Source organism: Narcine bancroftii, chromosome 8 (genome assembly GCF_036971445.1).
Source record: "Narcine bancroftii isolate sNarBan1 chromosome 8, sNarBan1.hap1, whole genome shotgun sequence".
Taxonomy (NCBI): Eukaryota; Metazoa; Chordata; class Chondrichthyes; order Torpediniformes; family Narcinidae; genus Narcine; species Narcine bancroftii.
Window position 1 is genome coordinate 37,330,288 of NC_091476.1, and position 21,400 is coordinate 37,351,687.

The 21,400-nt window shown below is 40.9% G+C and overlaps 1 protein-coding gene across 13 annotated transcripts in view; it reads right to left on the reverse strand.

Annotated features, from left to right (window-relative positions):
* Positions 1–21,400, reverse strand: part of elf1 (E74-like ETS transcription factor 1) — a 309,211-nt gene that overhangs the window by 59,759 nt on the left and 228,052 nt on the right. For all 13 annotated transcript variants that reach the window (XM_069893437.1, XM_069893435.1, XM_069893441.1 and 10 more), the window contains one exon: positions 12,448–12,613. In XM_069893437.1, the coding sequence (XP_069749538.1) occupies positions 12,448–12,613 (166 nt within the window). The remainder of the gene's footprint in view (positions 1–12,447; positions 12,614–21,400) is intronic.

Below are 21,400 nucleotides of genomic sequence, written 5' to 3' on the forward strand. Positions count from 1 at the left end.
AATCCTTTTTCATCTTAGTTACATAATTTATTATCTGTTGTAATGGAGGATTTAGACCAGCTTATGCAAGAAGGGATGGAGTTGCATCAGAAGACATAATCTAAATTCCACCATGAGGCCCAGGATGCATATTTAGTAGACACATCTAAATTCCACCATGGGGCCCAGGATGCAGTTGAATAAGAAGACATTATCTAAATTTACACTCTGGGCCCAGGGATGCATATGAATCAGTAGATATTATCCAACTTCCACCATGAGGCCAAGAGATGCAGTTGTCTTTTGTTGGTCGCAGACTATCAGGAGACCTTGAAGATAATTAAATCATTTGTTCAAAGAGGTAAGATCTGAAGTAAACAACTTTTGGGTAATATAAGCCATGGTCCCACTGCTGAAGTTTGAGACTCTCCAAGAGGTGGCAACATCTCTCAGAAAGAAGAAGAACTTCAAGAGTCCAGCTAATGACCTGGTCAAGGGAGGTAGAGAAGCTGCTACCGGCGCCCCGACAACCTATACAAGTGTGTAGTCGTTGCCTTGCTTCGGCAGTTGGGACCAGTCCAGGCGTTGATAAGTATAATTGGGAAGGGCTTGCATATTGTAGTGTGAATTCAGCTTTAGATTTATTAATAAAGCCTTGTATAAACTGAACTGCTCTCGGCGTGTGTGTGTCTATTTTCTTTCGGTAGCTCAAACACTGTGACCAATCTAAAACGAACAAAACGAGAGGTATAAGTTTACCCAAGACATCTGTCCTCTAATAAAGGCTTTCATTGCGTCCCATAATATAAATGTGTCTTTCACTGATTGTGTTTATTTCAAAATATGTTTTAATTTGGCAATCAATAAACTCTCTAAATTCCTGCCTTTTAAGTAACATGGAGTTTAACCTCCATCTATATGTTCTTGGTGGGATGTCTTCCAGTTCTATTGCTAATAACAGGGGTGAATGATCTGATAGTAGTCTAGCTTTATACTCAGTTTTCCTAACTCTCCCTTGAATATGGACCACAACAAAAACATATCAATCCTTGAGTATGTTTTATGCCTACTCGAATAATATGAATATTCCTTCTCTCTTGGGTGTTGCATCCATATATCTATAAGTTTCATTTTCTGCATTGATTTAACCATGAATTTGGCTACTTTATTCTTTTTGCTTGTCTTTTGTCCAGTTTTATCAACATTGGATCAAAATTAAGGTTAAAATCCCCTCCTATCAATATATTTCCTTGTCTGTCTGCAATCTTCAAAACAATATCCTGCATAAACTTTTGATCCTCTTTGTTAGGCACATATATCTTAAGGAAATTCCAAAATTCTGAGTATATCTGACACTTTATCATTACATACCTCCCTGTTGGATCTATTATTTCCTCCTCTATTTTGATTGGTACATTTTTGTTAACTAATATGTCTTCACCTCTAGCTTTTGAATTATAGGATGCTGCCGCTACGTGTCCTACCCAGTCTCTCTTTAATTTGTTATGTTCCACTTCAGTTAGATGCGTTTCCTACACAAATGCTATTTCTATTTTTTCCTTCTTCAATAAATTTAGTAGCCTCTTCCTTTTAATTTGGTTATGTATTCCATTAATGTTTATAATCATTCAGTTCAACATGGCCATCTTACATCTTGTTTACACCTCTTTTCCACCTCCTCGCCACCTCCATCTCCATTTTTCCCATTTTCCCTTATTAAACTCAATGTGCGACAACACATTTAAAACATAAAATACCCCAACAGTTCTCACACCCAATAATACCTTAACCCCAAATGCCCCCCCCCTCTCTGAGTTGCCCCTTATCCCTTGCTGGGCAACCACAACTCCCCTTTCCATTTGGATTGCGATCTTGCTCGCAAGTGTCAACTGATTTTGCAGTGACGGTTATTCCCTCTCCTCCCAGCTCCCCCCAGAAAACACTTTTTTGTTTATACATATAACAAAGCTCTCTTTTTCCCCCTTCCTTCCTTCCCTTCTCTTTTTCTTCTTTAGTTCTTTACATATATATTGTTTTTACATCTTTATATATACTTTATTGCCGTTCTTCATTCTTGTTACATCTCTTAATCTCTTCTTCTGTCCTGCAAACATTCTGCGAATTCTTGTGCTTCCTCCAGATCCGAGAACAGTCTGTTTTGCTCCCCGGGTACAAATATTTTAAGCATGGCTGGATGTCTTAACATGAATTTGTAACCTTTTTTTAAAAATTCTCTGTATTAAACTCCTTCCTCCTCTTTAAGAGTTCAAAACTTATGTCTGGGTAAAAAAAAAAAAATTTGACCCTTGTATTTCAGAGGCTTATTATCTTTTCTAACTTATTCCTTGCCCGCTCCAGTATATTTTCTCTTGTCGTATATCTCAAAAATTTTACTAAGATGGATCTTGGTTTTTGATGTGTCTGCGGTTTCGGAGCTAGTGCTCTGTGTGCCTTTTCTATTTCCATTTCTTCCTGCATTTCTGTCATTCCCAGGACCTTCAGGATCCATCTTTTTATAAATTCCTTCATGTCTGTGCCTTCTTCACCCTCCTTCAGGCCCACTAGTTTTATGTTGTTTCACCTACTATAATTTTCCAACCTATCAATTTTCTGAGATAACAACTCTTGTATCTCTAATTTTTTGTCACTTTTTTCCAGTTTTTCTCTTGTCATTTACTTCCATTTCTACAGCCGTTTCCCGCTCTTCCACTTATTTCCCTATTTCTGTCATGACCTGCTCTGAACTTTGCATTTTATCTTCTGCTCTTTTCATTTTCCTTTTAATTGCACTAAATCCTAATGATAACCATTCTTTTAATGATCTCATTTGTTCTTCAAAAAAAGCTTTTATCTATATTCTGTCCATCAGTTTTACCTATTTCTCTGTGAAGATCTTGGTCTTCTTCTTTCTCTTCTTCTGTGTCTGTACCTGTGTTTCTGTCTTCTTCTTCGCTTCTTTGTGTCTGTGTCTCTTCTGTTTTTCCTGATGAGCAGCTTGTATCTCTTTATCGGGCCTCCTCTTTCTGGGCCTCTTGCTGTTGGTCCTTCCCTCCTGGGCTGCTCATCTGTCGGGCCTCCTGTCATTGATCCTCTTGTCGGTCACCCCTCTGTCTTTCTCCCTCGTCTATTTCCTCGCTCCCTCCTCTGATGCCTTCCTCATCCTCCAGCTGAGCGCCCTGGTGCCGGGCGTCCCTCAGCTGTTCTCAATGTGGCTGTCCGCTCCTTTGCTAAGACCCCTCCCGTCGGTATCCTCTTTTTACTTTGATTGCACACTTTTGTTTGGCTCTGAGAGCCATTATTGAAGTCCACCTGTCAGGAGGTTGCAACTCCACAGGGCAGGCACTAACCTCAAGGATCAGGCACTCCTTGCCACCACAGCTCCCTGTTCCTTCGTGTAGGTAAGGCCTTCTTCTTTCTTCTCCGGCAACTTTTCTACTTCTTTTTTCAGTTGTTTTTACTTTCTCCTTCTTGGGTGCCATCTTCTTTCTCTTCTCTGTAACTTTATCTTCTATTCTTATATTTCATTTTTGTTGTGCTTTGTCTTTTCCTCACTTTTTTCCTATTTTTCTGGAGAGGGTTGATTTTTCCGACCAGCCACTACTCTATCACGTAACTCCCTCTCTCCCTTGTAGCCTCCTCAAAAAATTCTATTAAGTTTGATTAAATGTGACATACCACGCACAAAGCCATGATGACTATCCGTAATCAGTCCCTGGCTATCCAAATAATTGAATATCTGATCTCTTAGAACATCTTCCAATAATGTACCTATACTGATATCGGCTTACTGGCCTATAATTCCCTGAGTTGCTTTTGGAGCCCTTTTTAAACAACAAAACAATGTGAGCTACCCTCCAATCCCTGGCACTACACCCGTGGCTAAGGACATTTTAAATATTTCTGCCAAAACCCCTGTAATTTCTACATTAGCCTCCCTCAAGGCCTGAGAGAATATCTTGTTAGGCTTTGGGGATTTATCCTCCCCTATTTGCTTTATGACAGCAAATCTGTACATGTTCCATCACCTCACTGCTTATTTTCTTTACTTCCCACAACTGTGTGCCTGTTTCCTGAGTGAATACTGATGAAAAATCCTATTTAAGATCACCCCATCACTTTTGGCTCCATACATAGCCAACCACTCTGATTTTGTACCTTACTCATTTTGCTCTTAAAACACCTGTAGAAAATCTTAGGATTTTCCTTCACATTGTCGGCCAAAGCAACCTCATGTCTTTTTTTTTAAAGCTTTCCTGATTTATTTCTTGAGGTTTTTCCTGTTGATTTTTTTTTGCACTCCTCAAGTACCTCATTTGCTCCATGTTGCCTATTCCTGCTATACACTTCTCACTTCTTCCAAACCAGATCCCCAATATCCCTCAAAAAACAAGGTTCCCTATGGCTACTAATTCTTCTTTAATCTTGACAGGAACATACAAATTCAGTACTCTCAAAATTTCACCTTTGAAGGTCTTCATCTTATCTTGTACATCCTTGCCCCAAAAACAATTTATCTCAATTCATGCACTCTAGATAATTTCTCATTTCCTCAAAATTGGCCTTTCTCCAATTTAGAATATCAACCTGAGGCCCAGATAACTTGAAACTAATGGCATTATGATCACTGAACCCAAGATGCTCCTGTCCTGTCTCATTCCCTAACAAGAGATCCAGTATCGCACTCTCTCTGGTTGGGATCTCTATATTTTGATTTAGAAAACTTCCCTGAGCATATCTGACAAACTCCAAGCCATCCAGCCCTTTTACAGTATGGAAGTCCCAGTCAATATGTGGAAAGTTAAAACCTCCAACTATCACAAGCTTATGTTTCTTGCAGCTGACTGCTATCTCTCTACAGATTTGCTCCTCCAATTCTCGTTGACTATTGGGTGCTCTATAATACAACCCCATGAGTGTGGTTACACCTTCCCCATTCCTCAGCTCCACCCGTTTGGCCTCTGTAGACGGGCTGTCTGGCCTGTCCTGCCTGTGCACCGCTGTGATATTTTTCCTGACAAGCAATGCCATTTCTCCCTCTTTTATCGTCTCTAAAGTAATGGAAGCCCGGAATATTGAGCTGCTTGTCATGCCCCTCTGCAACCAAGTTTTAATAATGGCCACAAAGTCATAATTTCATGTGCAACCCACATTCTAAGCTTGTCTCACTTTCCTACATTATTCCTTGCACCTGAGAACATTTCTACCATGTACAACCTGTTGATTTCTAATTTTACATGCAATTTTCACATCACATTTTTCCTCTTCCACTCCTCCATCTGCTCTGGCACTCTGGTTCCCATTCCCCCACAAACCTAGTTTATACCAACCTCCCCTCCCCCACCCCAACCCCTCTCCAGAGCACTTGAATAAGCATTCCTGCAAGGATATTAGTCACATTCAAGTTCAGGTGCAAACTGTCCCGTCAGAACAGGTTCCACCTTCCCTGGAAGAGAGCCCAATGATCCAGAAACCTGAAGCCCTCCATCCTGCACCATGTCTTTGCCACATGTTAATCTGCATTATCCGCCTATTTCTAACCTCACTAGCACATGGCACAGGTAGAATCCTGAGGTCACAACCCTGGAGGTCCTGTCCTTCAACCTTACTCCCTGAACTCCCCTTGCAGGACCTCCTCACCCTTCCTACCCATATCATTGATCCCTACATGGGCCACAACATCTGGCTGCTCGCCCTCCTTCCTAAGAATATCATAAACTCAATCTGATATATCTTGGACCCTGGCACCAGAGGCAACGTACCATCCAGGATACTCGATCTCTTTCATAATTCCTTGCTCTACTCCCCAAACACTTTGGTCTGTGTAGCCAAGGTCGATTCCAACTTGAGCTACAAATTTGCTGACAACATAACCCTGTTGGCCGAATAACTGGAAATGATAGAGATCGAGATCTGGTTGGGCAGTGCCAGAACAACAATCTTGCTTTCTCGTCAGACCAAGCTTATTATTGATTTTAGGAAGGACAGGATGGGGGACTACATACCCGTCTGCATTGATCTGTCATCTATGGTCTTGGCTGAAGTGATACAAGACCAAGGGGTAGCTAATGTTTAAAAGGATGCCATGGTTTAAAAGCAGCAGTAAAGACAACTACAGGCTGGTGAATTTGGCGTCAGTGGTTAGAAAATTGTTCCAGGGGATTCCAGAATCCACCAACATTTGGATAGCCAGGAACAGACTGGAGGCAATCAAACTGGAGTTGTAAATGTCAAATCATGTCTCATGAATCTAATGGATGTTTTTGAAGAATTGACAAAAGGGTTGATGAGAGCAGTGAAGTAAATGTTGTATATATGGACTTTAGCAAGGCCTTTTTACAAGGTCCCACATGCCAAGTGTCTGGAAGGTTAACTCACATGGGATCCAAGATGATCTGACCCACTAAATTCAAAACTGTTTTCATGGAGAGAGGCAGAGGATGGTGGTGAAAGGATATTTTTCTGATAGGAGTCGATACTGGGTACATGGCTGTTTGTCATCTATATTAACCATTTAAATGGCAATTTTTTTTACATTTAAATTAAGACATACAGCACAGTAACAGGCCATTTTGGCTCACGAGTCTGTGTTGCCTAATTATACCTATTTGACCTACAACCCCCGGTACGTTTTGAAGGGTGGAAAGAAACCGGAGTCCCTGGAGTAAACTGGAGCCCCAGGAGGAAACTCACCCAGACATGGGGAAAACATCCATACTCCTTCAGACAGCGTGGGGTTTGAACCCCAGTCCTGATCGTTGGCACTGTAACAGCGTGATGCAAACCACTACACTAACCGTGCTGCCCCAATGGAGTTAACATTTCGTAAATCGGTGTATGATACCAGAATTGGTGGTGCAGTTACAGTGAAGAAGGATATCAAAGTTTACAATAGCATCCATATCAGTGAGTTGGTGACCTAATGAGTGGCAAATGGAATTTAACTCTGATAAGTGTGAGGTGCTGGACTTTAGTAAGTCAGAATAAGGCAGTGCTTACATGATGAATGGTAGGGCCTTGGAGAGTGTTGTTAGACAGAGAGGCCAAGGGATACAGATGCATAGTTCCTTGAATGTGGCAAATCAGGTGGGTAACATGTTGAAGAAGAGGTTTGGCATGCTGGGGTATAGAGTATAAAACTGAGGACATCACGATTAACTGTATAAGGTGCTGTTGGGGTGGCAGTATACAATTCTGGTTGCCCAGCCATCAGAAGGATATCAATCAATTGGAAGGGGTGCAGAGGATGTTTACCAAGATGTTGCTGGGTCTGAAGGGAGTGAGTTACAGGGGGAGATTGGAGGGGCTGGATCTTCATTCTCAGAATTGATGGGTGAAGGGTGATCTTGTATACACAAAGTCATGAGCGGCATGGATGAAGTGAATGCCCTCAATCTTTTTTTCAGGGTAAATGATTCTAAAACGAAAGGGTATAGGTTTAAAGTGAGAGGGGAATGAGAGGCATTTTTTTTTGCCTCAGAGGGTGGAATGAGTTGCCAGAGTAAACTGTGGAACAGACACAATAAATAGCATTTGAAAGACATTTGGACAGATTCATTGAAAGGAATGACAGAAGGATTACAGAACAAATGCAGGCAAATAGGATTAGCTTAAAGCCAAATTGGTTGGCGTGGACTAGAAGAATCGAAGATTCTGTTCTACACTGTATGACTCTACTGCATTATGATTGACTGGTGTTCAGTGTCCACATAGACAACCAACTTCTTCTGTCCATTGAACATGATCACTGTGGAGAGACTTGCTTCTAACCAGAGCAGTGGATGGTGTGCATACTTAAACATCCAATTATGTTTATTATTAGTTCAAGATTACACACTGCTTATGAGTTGAATCATGTTACTCATTATACTGGTAATTTTTAATTGGTTAGCATGAGGGACTATATAGCCTGATGTTATTATTGCATCTCAGCCCTGGCTTGCTATAAGAAAATCTGAATCAAAATTCTCATCACATCATAAAATTAAATGCTGGTCAGAAGCTAAACTAAACAATCCTACACTAGAATAGTTTTTTTTAACAACAAAGCCAACCATCTAACTTGAAACAAGGTACATTTATCTGTGTTTTGCTCCAAGTTCCATCCTGATACAATAGCCTTTAGGACACTTTTCATGACTGACCATAGATTTCTGAATTATTGGTGTGATAAATTAATTCAAGTGGTGCTCTTGGCAACAATATAATGCGCAGAAGCCATATATTCCCTGATGCTTGCCAATTAAATAACTCCCAAAACAACTTAAACTTAGTCACAAGGTACATCACAACTCTAAGCCTCTTTTCGTGTGTAACCAAGGACAAATTGCTGATTCTAACACAGAATGATTGTGTATTTAAACAGTAGTCTATATGCTGCTCCGCTTAAAACATATCTCCATCATAATCATGAGACGAAGGGTCTCTGCTCATTCTCCAATTAAAGCCAACGCCCATATGACCCATATCTCCATATGACCCATATCTCCATATGACCCCCCAATCATATGACCCCCCAATCATATGACCCCCCAAGTCATATGACCCCCCCAGGTCATACGACCCCCCCAGGTCATACGACCCCCCAGGTCATATGACCCCAAGTCATATGACCCCCAAGTCATATGACCCCCAAGTCATATGACCCCCAAGATTAACCTAGTAGGTTAATCGATTACATGAGCAGCACAAGTTCATGGGCCAAAAGTATTTTTATATTTTAAAAAAAATTAAATACCCAAACTATATATCCATTATTGGTATTGACAACTTTTGTGACTTTCTCAAAACAGTCTAACATTTTCCCTGTATCAGAAGCTGTGATTCTTTTTCTCCTAGACACAGTTGTACATTCATTTATGCAAGGTTCAAGGTCCATAATGTCTGGATGTTCTTATCACTTACTGTGGGTGTGCTCACGTTGAGACATCTTTGCTTACCATTAACCACCCATTAATATGGATCCTATATTAATCCCATTTGTTTCATTCTCCACACTTTCCCAAAAACTCCCTCAAGATTCTACCTCCAACCTACTTCTTTCTTCTTTGGCTTGGCTTCGCGGACGAAGATTTATGGAGGGGTAAATGTCCACGTCAGCTGCAGGCTCGTTTGTGGCTGACAAGTCCGATGCGGGACAGGCAGACACGGTTGCAGCGGTTGCAGGGGAAAATTTGTTGGTTGGGGTTGGGTGTTGGGTTTTTCCTCCTTTGTCTTTTGTCAGTGAGGTGGGCTCACACTGAGAGTAACTTACAGTGGCCAACTGACCGACTAATCTGCATGTCTTTGGGATGTGCAAAGAAAGTCAGGAAATCTCAAGGAAAACATTCAACCTCCACGCAGACATGGGCGAGGTCAGGGCTGAACCCATGTCTCTAGCACTTCGAGGAAGCAGCCCCATGAGCTCGGCTGATCTGTCAGCCATTGGCAGTGGAGACAGGTAGTGATTGCCAGCAGTAGGTCCTGAATGAACTAACTCTACCCATTTTAGATTCCAGGCCTGTGTCTGCAATCTCCCTCCAGATTACAAGACCACAATAACCTATTGGAATGGAGCTTGAATGAGATACAGCTAACTGCAAGGACATGACCTTCTAGAAAGGAAAACAATGTTCTGCTCAAAATAGTCACCAGCTTTGATGTAACTTCTAATCAACTTCCAAGTAAAGGGCAGAAAGTCAGCATCATTTGAACAATATCGACAGCTACAGTGATTACCGTGACAGTGCAAGGGGCAGGACTGTTCATCACACCAGATGACAGCCCAGAGGCTGCTCTCCATAATCAAGTCGAATGCCCAGGTTTATGATGCCAATTCAATTGCTTCACATATTGTTGTGCAACCTCCTGCAGACTGAGACATTTTATGAATACTGCAGGATGTAATGTGCTCTAAAATCTAATTATCCTGTTACACTGCAATCCTTTGTAAATCAGACCATGCAGTTTTCTTCTTCTTCAAAACTTCCAAGGCATATTAATCAAATCAAGCTCTGTTTAATGTCAAAGTTAACTTGTTTTATGAAGGCAATGCACAAAAGTGCAGGAGAAACTCAAGAGGTTACCCAGCATCTATAGGAGATAAATGGCAACTTATTTTTCGGGCTGGGACCCTTTGTCAAGATGTGAGCAAAAAGCAGGCAGGTGCCTGAATTCCCCCATGACCCTCGTGCACTGCCAAACCAAGGCTTCCTGCAAAATGGAGGAACAACATGTAACACCACCAACTGGGCACTCTCCAACCAGACAGCATTAACACCAAATTTGCCAGTTTCAATTAGGGCCTTCCCCTATCTCCCACTCTTTCTCTTTCCCTTTGTCTCATTTCCTCCAGCACCCACCCTGTTCCCTTCCCTCTATTCAGAGAGCTCCTCCCTCCATCATCTCAGCTTTTTCTCTGCCCTCCCACTCATATCTCCCCATGACCTCTTGCCTACTGGCCCTGTGCTCCTTCCCCTGCCTCTTCTTCTCTCCTCTCCTCAGGCCTTTTATTCAGGCTTTTTTGCTCATACCTTGGACGAAGAGCTCAGGCTTGAACTGTTGATTACCCTTTGCTCCCTACACGACTTGCTGAGTTTCTCCAACATTTTTGTGCATTGCACGACAATCACACTGTATGCAGACTTTCCTGTTAACTTGCTTTATAAATGGCTTGTTAATGAAACTTATTGAAATACTTGCACAAGGAAAGCAGTCAAGACATGTTTCAGTCTTGTGCTCTGCCCACCAACACCACAAATCAGAAAATAATGGGAGGATTGTCTATGGATAGAGAAGTGAGATTGGCATGACACAACTTTCTGCCCTGGGTGTGAATTGCAGAGAATACTCAGATTTGGCAATCCACTGAGAACAATATTTAAAAGCAGAAAATAAAATGCCTGGGCATTTTTGAGAACTATGTAAAATCAAGTTACATTTATTGAGATTCCTTGCACTGTTCCTCACTGGAAAAATACTTTTGAGTTTTAATCCAAATGGAAGGAGAAGAATAGCTTTTATTTCTCTTTTGGCTGGGCAGGCGGTGTTGCTCATTACCCCATCTAATTATGCTCAATGGCTACGTGACATCATGTCATGTTTAAAATTTCCGATTTGAATTCAAATTTTCAAACACCGTGGGACCCTTTTTGAGTTACTTTTATTATCTTTGATTAGTTATGAAGGTAGAGCTGTTGATTAATGAGGTAATTTATCTCTCTGATAAGAATTCTGTCTCTTTTTTTGGCCAAACAACTTCTTTCTTGATAGTGGGTTTATAATAAAATATCAATACAATATAATTTGTTTGATTATAATGCGGGGTACCTTGGATGAAATGACATCATTTAAGTGTAATGTATCTTGACTTTTACTGTATTTTTGGATGTGAAATTTCAATGTTAATAAAAATATTGAAAAAGAAAAGGGAAGAAGAATGCAATTTTCAAAGCACCTTTTCTATCACGGGTTGGCTGTCACTACAGTGATTTTCTGATGGGATGGTCACTGTTGTAATGTGGAAACGCGAGCAGATAATGTCCACACAGCAAGATTCCAGGTAATTTTGTTTCAGTAATGTGAGTGAAGATGTTGCCACCCAGGTTACGTGGAAGAATTACCACGGTCATCTTCAAGTTTGGATCATGATATCTTCAGCATGCTCCTGGGAGAAAAGCATTAAATTCTGATCTAAAGGACAAAATTTCTCTTGGTGCTGCCATGGTAAATCCTGACATCGAATCCCAGTCAAGATTTTGTGATATTTGTGTGTTTGAATCCACAAATCTTTTTTTCACACAAATATAAATTATTTAACTGGTTGAAACTAACAAAAAGTTCTTCTATTCATATCTGCCTCACTGCATTGACATCTTCCAGGTGTTACACTCTGGATTTTTAAATTTAGACTACACAGATGCCACCAGTCTGTGTTGTCCATATGGCCCCATTAACCTACAACCCCCGTGCATTTTGAAAGGTGGGAGAAAACCAGAGCACTTAGAGGAATCCCATGCACGGAGACAGCACGTAGGCCATATTCAATGTATGATTCTGAACAGGGGTCAATGGATGGCACTCCCTCACCTGAGTCAGAAGGTTTAGGCCAAGCCCCCAAACACAGACAAGTACTGACATTCAACTTTGATGTGGTGAGGAGTTACTACAGTCTCGAAACCACTTCCATTTGAGGTGTAAAAGACTGAGGCTGCTCTCTTCAGTTGATTCGGAAGAAGAGCAGGGGTGCTAGCCTCAGTTCAATGATCATCCCTCAATCTGTACTATGGAACAGATTGTCTCATTATTATCACAACACTGCCACCAGCATGCAGTGAGCAGATTGGCTGCTGCCTCTCCTTCAGTATGACAATGACTAGTCTACTTGGCACTGGGGACCAATGATCAGGAAAATTGTTTCATCGGTTCAAGTCATTTTTTTTTTTAAAGACAAAAGCAAACTACTATAATTAATCAATTCCCAAGCATACTAACCTGAAAGGCCAATGTTGTCCTCTATTATTTGTTCTTCCACAACATCTAAAGGGGTATCGTCCATCATTCTAGTGGAAACGTCATCACAATCCAGGCTTGAATAGAACAAGTCTGGGTTTGGCACTTGTTCCACGATCACTGCAGGAAACGACAGAGGATCTTCAAGCTAGAATCATAAAAACAAGAGATTTTCAATGTGGTTAAAGTCAAAGGGACAGAAGAGAGTGGAGAAACAACTGTTACTCTAAGAAAATTCAGCGTGTCCCAACATCAGGATGTACTAGAAATACAAGCACTTTGATCTAAAAGTAGATCAAAGGCTTCAGTAAAGGAATTCAACCTGAAAACAGAATGTCAACTGGACTTCACTTCACAAGATATGACATCGTCGTGACAAAGTGCCCAACAATATTAAAACCTACGATTTAATTCTGAAGTTCAATTTCGAAGCTGATATTTTTTCACACACATAGATCTAGGAAGAGCAGTACATCTTCACTGCAGTGTAACTTGATCTGAAAATAAATTTAACATGTTAACACTAGTGACATTAATGTCACTTTATCTTACATTTCTGGGTTATGGACAGAATACCTCAACATTACACATTATAAAATGCAAGTCAATGCCATGCCCTTAAAAGAACATCAAGCTCGCCTTTTCATCACCTTGGAAAAGCAGTGAACATCGAAACACTGGAGGAACTCATCCGGACTTTTCAGCGTCCACTAAAAGCAAAGGTATATTGCAAATATTTTGGATCCGAGCCTTTTTTTTCAAGGAATAAGCCGATTCAACCAGAAGCAGAAAAGATTCAATTTCTTCCCCCCCCCACTCCTCCCACCGCCACCCCGGCCATACCTCCCTCCTCTTGTCAGGAAGAAGATCCTTAGGTGTGAGATCGCGCACCACCACATCCAAGGACAGTTTCTTTCCTGCCATGGTCAGATTCCTTAATGAACCCCTCCCCAGTAAGAGGGTGCTGCCCACTGTTCCCTCTAAGCTGTGCTTGTGTGCACATGTGAACGGCTCTTGCAACCAGCGCACGAAAGAAATTATGTGCACGCAGTTAACGACCTAAAATAACGTAGTAAAAACAGGTTCGTTACCTAAAATAATGTAATAATTATGCTTAGTTCAAAGCATAGAATAAAATCTTAACTAAATATGTTACTTCGTAGAATGCAATCATACATGTGTTATATTAAAACATGCCAGTACAGTTTTATTAGCCATGAGAGATTGGCTGTTCCGAAATTATCTTGAAACAATTTCAAGTTTACGTTTGCACAAGCATTCTGTGCGTACATACTGCGGTCACAGGGTAAAAATAAAAAGTTGCACAACATAAGATTTTTGTTGCCTTTATTCTTAACTCTTTCTAAGTCTGTCTCTCTTTTGGCTGATTATGCATGGGATGTCCAGCTGCACATTCACAAAACAACCTTTCTCTCTGCATCTTGGTACATGTTATACACTTCAATTTGAACTGTCTGCCTTGATGTGAGGTTATATTTCAACCCTATCAAACAAATTTAATATACAAAAGTGGGATGAATCTTCAGTTCCTTATGCACAAATTAAAAAAGAAAAGTTGCTGGAGACACACAGGAGACTGTAGATGTTGGAACCTGAAGCTAAACACAATCTGCTGGAGGAACTCAGCAGATCGAGCAACATCGGTGAGAGATAAAGAAGAATCGATTTAGAGCCAAAACCCTTTTTTGTGGAGAAAAGTTGCTTTTGTGCATTTTTATATAATAGTCCCGAAGCATTTGACAACCAATTGAGTTTTTTTTTTCGATTGCATCATTTCTATTATAAGAAACAGCATCCAATTTCCACAGAACAGGGTTCCACAAGGAGAAAAGTGAAGAAAAAAACCCTGATAGGTTGTTTCCCAGTCTTCACTGAGTAATAAATATTCATTGGAACACTAACAGAATGCCCCCTCTTCTCTTTAAAATAATCTCACAGAATCCTTGTATCCACGTGGGATAACACGCCTAATCTCATCTAGTCCTTTCTACTCAAAACTGACTGCTTGAATCCAGTGAAATATCAGGAGGCCCAAGGAACAAGGAACATGGTGATGTACTGTCTGCCAAAAGTTTTACTTATCACTCTTCCAGTTCCCAAAGTAATTGTAGCAATAGTTTACATTCCATCCTGCCTTCAACAGTCCTTGCCTTTCTCCATTTCCATGATACCTCTGTTGTTTGATATGCTGCTCTTCCTCTTCCAAACTGGAATTAAGGTTGTTCTCTTGCAATCACATTCTTTCACTGGCACTTCAAATCCAAGAAACTCTTCAGCCACATAAAACTCAAGTTTAGTAGGTAATCCCTGATTGGGGCAGTACGGTTAGCATAGGGGCAGCATGGTTAGTGTAGGGGTTAAAGTAATGCTGTTACAGCACCAGCGATCGGGACTAGGGTTCGAATCCTGCGCTGTCAGTAAGGCGTTTGTACGTTTTTCCTGTGTTCGCGTGGGTTTTCCCCAAGGGGGCTCTGGTTTTCTCCCACCATTAAAAATGCACTGAGGGTTGTAGATGAATTGGGTGTACTTGGACGGCACGGGTTCATGGGCCGGAAGGGCCTGTTACCATGATGTATGACTAAATTTAAAATTTAATTGAATATCATGACGACACGGGAAAACAGGAGCGGATGGCCCCTCAATAGCCTCAAATTCTCCCACTTGCCAGTGCCCTCATTTTCCTGTTATTTAAAAAAAATGTTTCTTTGTGAATACCGCCAGTGAGCTGATCTGCACCACCCTCTCAGAATGCACCATTCTTTTTCTTTAAAAGAGTGTTGCTTCCCTGTTGTTCAGAACCTTCCCCTTGATTTTTGATAGTATAACTCTCCAGATTAAAAGCAAGCTGAAGTGGACAAACGATATTTAAATCAAGCTGCCTTTAAATTTGCTGAGTGACTGTTTCTATCGTTTGAAACTAGAAAATTAGGATATTCTGCAGTATTTTTCCAAGAGGCATAAATCTGAGTTGAATGTGCCCATGTAGGAAAGCACAGGCCCATATATGCACAGTACATGGGAGATTCATAGAAATTAGGTGTAGGAGAAGGCCATAGAGCCCTTCAAACCTGCACCACCATTAAATAAGATCGTGGCTGATAGTGTAATTTCAGGATGTCTTTTTGTGGCAGATTCTCTCTCTCTCTCTCTCTCACTCTCTCCATATCCCTTGAGCCTCGATCCCTTTAGCCAAAATGGGCAGATCGAACTCCATTTGAATACATCTAATAAACTGGGCTCAACGACTGTCTGTGGGAGGGAGTTCCACAAATGCACAACTTCTCCTCACCTCAGCCTGAAATGGCTTCCCCCTTATCCTTAAAATGGGATCCTTTGATCCGGACTCACGCAAGGAGAGAAGAAGTACTACACAGCAGAAATTAACTAAAGTTCAATTCTCAACACATGCAATTTTGAGTTGGGTTGTGATTTTTCTAGTCCAGTGGTTCTCAACCTTTTTCTTTCCACTCACACACTATTTTAAGTCATCCCAATGCTACAGGTGCTCTGTGATTAGTAAGGAATTGCTTAAGGTGGTATCTGGGAAAAAGCATTACTTTAACCCCTACACTAACCATGCTGCCCCTATGCTAACCGTACTGCCCCAATCAGGGATTACCTACTAAACTTGAGTTTTATGTGGCTGAAGAGTTTCTTGGATTTGAAGTGCCAGTGAAAAAGTTAAAAAAAAACACTGTTTCAATCATACCTAATTGACACTTTATGTGCACGGTTGCATAACTCCAAAGGAAATGGCTATTGACAATTTTTCTCAAGCAAATTATTTCAGTAACAATTGGGTCAAGAGCAGTGGTTCTCAACCTTCCCTTCCCACTCACATACCACCTAATCATAGAGCGCTTGTGGCATAGGGATTGCTTAAAGTGGTATGTGAGTGGAAAGAAAAAGGCTGAGAACCACTGTTCTAGTCTAATTAGACCATATAATGTTGCTCAAAGATGGGCATTAATGAAAGAATAATAATCTAGCAACCAGTCTCATCATACAAGGTTCAGTTTTAATCAAGCCCATGAAATAATATGTAAAATAGATTTCAGGCATCCAAAGCACAAAAATGTTCTTGTTGTTGCTAAACTAATCTTGTTTATCTGATCTGGCATTGCAGGCAAGGCCAGTATTTGATGTACACCTCCAGAAGGTGGTGATGCATGGCCTTCTTGAATCAGTGTAGTCGACAGAACTCCCACAGTGCAGTTGTGAAGTGAGTTCCAGGATCTTGCTGCAATAAAGAATTTGTGATATCTTTCCAATTCGTGACCATGTGCAACTCAGAGAGGAAGTTGCCAGTAGTAGTGTTCCTATATGTTCTTGTTTTTTTTTCAAATGTACCCATACAGCACAGTAACAGGCCATTTCGGCCCACGAGTCTGTGCCACCCAATTTACACCCAATTAACCTACACCCCAGGTATGTTTTGAACAGTGGGAGGAAACTGCAGCACCCAGGGAAAACCCACGCAGACACGGGAAGAACATACAAGCTCCTTAGAGACAGCTCGAGATTGCGCTAACTGCTAGGCCAACTGTGCTGCTCCTTTGTGGTGGTAGAGGTCGCAGGTTGGGAAGGTTCTCTCACCTAACCTCTGGAATTCATTCCTTTATCGACACAGTCTTAGATGGAACAATGATAATGCTACTGAGAGTTTGCTATCATATACACAAGTACAATAATGCACTGATATTCTTACTTTCTGCAGCCACACGGGTAAACAAGATACACCAACTACAATCAGATGCATAAAATTACCACAAAGTGCCAAGATGGAAAAAGAGATAATAAATACAAAGAATATTCACAGTTCAAATGATGGTTCAATCACACAGACAGGTCTTTTGGGAGTCCCAGGGTAGTTTATGGTTAGGGTTAGTTTAAAAATCTGAAAACTGATGGGGAAAAAAAAAAATTTTTGAACCTAAAGGTGGTGGAATTCTGCCTTCTGTACCTCCTGCCTGAAGGTAGCTGTGAGAACAGGTGGTACATTTAGAGGAGTGGTCAGCGGTATGCTGTTATAGTGCCCGGAGACGAATCCCACGTGGCTGTAAGGATTTTGTACATTCTCCCCATGTCTGCGTGGGTTTATCCCGGGGGCTTTGGTTTCCTCCCATTATTCAAAATGTACCGGGGGTTTGTAGGTCAATTATAATTGGGCTGCACAGGCTGATTTAAAGAGATTGTGTCTGGGGTGATGAGGATGGCTGCCTTCTTGAGGTCACATCTCATAAAAGATGTTTTCAATGGATGGGAGGTTGATGCCTGTGACAGACTTGGCTAGGTTGGCCTCTCTGGTCTGCAGAAGGCTATTTCCTGGCCAAATCCAATCTGGACTAAGATATATTGGTTACTATAGAGTTAGTATCGTTAGATGGCACTATTGAGGACATCTATCATCACTCAAATGAGAAAAGGTGACTAAAACCCGAGGGCATAGGTTTAAGGTAAGGGGCAAATGATTTTGAGGGCATTTGAGGAAGATTTTTTTTTCCATCCAGAGGGTGGTTGGAATCTGGAACATCCTGATTGAGTAGGAGGAGGAGGGATAAACTCTCAGAACATTGAGGAGGTATCAAACAAGCAGGCATAGAAGGTTAGGGAACAGGGCAATGGATGATCTCCTCATGTTAACCCCATGCAGAAGAATTTGTGAGTAGCCAACCATCCTTGTACTAGACCTGACTCAGAGACTCTTGACTGCCCATAGAAGACCAATGATATGGTACCTGCTCCACTTTCCAGTTTTTGCCCACACCTCCAGCCCCCATAACAAACCCCCACACCATCACCAACACCTCTTGGTCGATGCAAAAAAGACTAAAATGTGTATTTAAAGCATTATAGGGTTAATCATCCGCCTTAATCCAAATTACTATGGTCATACCATTTGTGATTTTGTTTGAATGAATAGAACTGATGCACCTTTCACCTATTTTATCATGATGATGGATTGTAAATATTGCACAGCTTGGCATGCTTAATGCTACCAAAAATTTAGTCAAAGTGAGATAGACATCGCCGTGCCAAATTATTCCAGTGCCAATTGCTGGATATCAAACAAATGAACAAAGACACACACCATTCAGGAGGGGGCAGTAGATGACTGTCAAACTCAGGCCCAAACTGAAGGTGAATGTCAATCAGCGCTATTAATGACTCAAATTATGGAGTTAAAGAAAGTCTGCAGACACTTGAAGTAAAGGCTAACCAATGTTTCAGGTCTGAACCCTTGGTCAAGGTATGAGCAAAAACAGGCACGTGTCTGAATAAAAAGATATAGATGTGGCGTGGCCTGCTGAGTTTTTGTATACTGACGACTATCAAATTACCACTGCCTTACACTGAATTATTTCTCTTTCACTTTCTCATGAATAGGAGGTTTCTGTAAAGTACCCAATTTGGAATATCCCTTTTGTTTATGTAAATCGGTGGAAAAATTGAAAAGCAAACCCTATTTAAAACTCTAGAAATACAAAGGGGAAGTGTAAAAAGGTTCAATAAGCACATTTCTGCATTACATTTTATTATTTCTGAGTAGATGCCATAAGGCAGCTGAAGCCAGTGCAGTCAGTAGTCACTGAAGGTCAAATGGTAAAAAAGGTATTCCAACTGCTTGTTTGTCATGCACTGAACAGCACTTGCTCAGTATCTGATGCAGTGCTATACTGCCCCACTCTGGCTTACCCACAGCACACAATTTAATTTCTCATTGATTTCCAAGTTGAAGACAAATTTAAAGATAATTAGCTTTACTATTGTTTCAGTGGTTTCCACCAGCAGGGTCAGAGTCATCAAGCGTCAACCTCGCAATGTCGACTCTTCAAGTTGCTGTTCCTTGTTTCTATTTAGTCCAGTCCATGGAAAGTATGGAAAATTGTTACAAAGGTTTCAAACATGCCAGAACCACAGATGATTGCAAGAGGGACAAAGACCTGCTCTAATAAATGTTAGCATATAAAACGTGACATAGTATGGATTTTTTTTTAAACGGAGAAATGAAAGAAGTCAACACAGATTCAACGGGCCACCTGATCCTTTGTGTTTCTTAGAAGCATAGAATGCTACAGCACAGAAAACAGCCCATTCAGCCCTTCTAGACAGTCAACCATCATTTCACTAATCCCATTGACCTGCTCCCATTCCATAAACCCTTCAGACCTCTCCCATCCATGTATTTATCCAATTTATTCTTAAAACAAGATCAAGCCCATGTTCACATCAGATGGCAGTTCATTCCACACCCCCAACACTCTCTGAATGAAAAACTTTCAAATCTTGCAAATCTCTATCAAATCTCCCCTCATTCTTCTTCCCTCCAAGGAACAAGGTCCTAATGGGTTTAATCTTTCCCTGTAACTCAAATCCTGAAGACCTGGCAACATCCTAGTAAATCTTCTCTGCACTCTTTCTATCCTTCCTGAAGTTAGGTGACCAGAACTGTACACAATATTCCAAATTTGGCCTCACCAAAGTTTTAAACAACTTAAACATAATACCCCAAATCCTATACTCAATACTTTGATTTATATAGGCTAAAATGCCAAAAGCTTTCTTTACACCTGTGGCACCACCTTCAAGGAACAATGCATCTGTATTCCAAGATCTCTCTGCTCCTCCACATTCCTCAGTGCTCTACCATTTACTGTGTATGTCCCACCTTGGTTTCCCTCTCCAAAATGCATCACCTCACACTTGTCTGCATTAAACTCTATCTGCCATTTTTTGGCCCATTCTCCCAGTTGATCCAGATCCCTCTACCAGCTTTGAAAATCTTCCTCGCTGTCCACAGCATCTCCTATCTTTGTTTATCAGCAAACTTGCTGATCCAATTTACCACATTATCATCCAGATCACTGATATAGACAACAACAAAAAAATACTCTGAACACAAACCACTAGTCACAGACCTCCAGTCTGAGAAGCAACCATCCACTACCACTCTGTTTTCTCACACACAGCCAATTTTGAATCCAGTTTACAACCTCTCCATGGATACCTTGTCAAAGGCCTTACTGAAGTTCAGGCAGACAACATCCACAGCCTTTCCTTCATCTACCTTCTTGGTAACCTCCTTGAAAAACTCTACAAGGTTCATTAAACACAACCTACTACACACAAAGCCATAACAACAGTCCTTAATAAACCCATGATTGTCTAAATAGCTATATATCCCATTTCTTAGAACTCCTTCCAATAATTTACCTACCTCTGACTTCATGCTAACCGGCCTATAATTACCTGTTTTATTTTTTGAATCTTTTTAAACCATGGCACACATAGTTGACCACTGATTCTCTATAGTTCCAATTTTGTCCTTTACTATCCTTTTACTCTTAATGCACTGTACTTGTAGAAACCCTTTGGGTGCTGTTACTGTTTTATAAATCTGTGATTCAATGAGGCACAAAATGGTTCTGGTTGGTTGGGAAACTGAAGAGTATGACAAGCATTGATTAACATTTAAAGAATTAATACACTGCAAAAACCCTGCAAGGCCATAGGGATATTTGACTGATCTTGTCGCGTCCCGGTTGGTAATGACACATCCAAGGAAGTGATCCCACGGAGGTTAGTAACTTAGAGAGGTTTAAATCAGAGAAAAGAGCATATAATGGTGCCAAAAGTGAGTGCAGAGATAATAAACCAAGAAATTGATAAGAATGTAAGTAGAAGAATGTAAAGGCGTTTATACAAATGTTAAAGGTGAAGGATTAGCACAAGTCAATGTGAATCCTTTAAAGATCAAGAATCAACGGCATATTGAATTTAACTCAGGCAAGCATGAGGCGTTGCCCTTCGGTAGGTTGAACCAGGGCAGGACTTCTACATGGATGGTAGTGCCCTGGAGAGCGTTATATAACAGAGAGACAGGAATGCAGGTCAAGTTCAATGAAGGCAACCA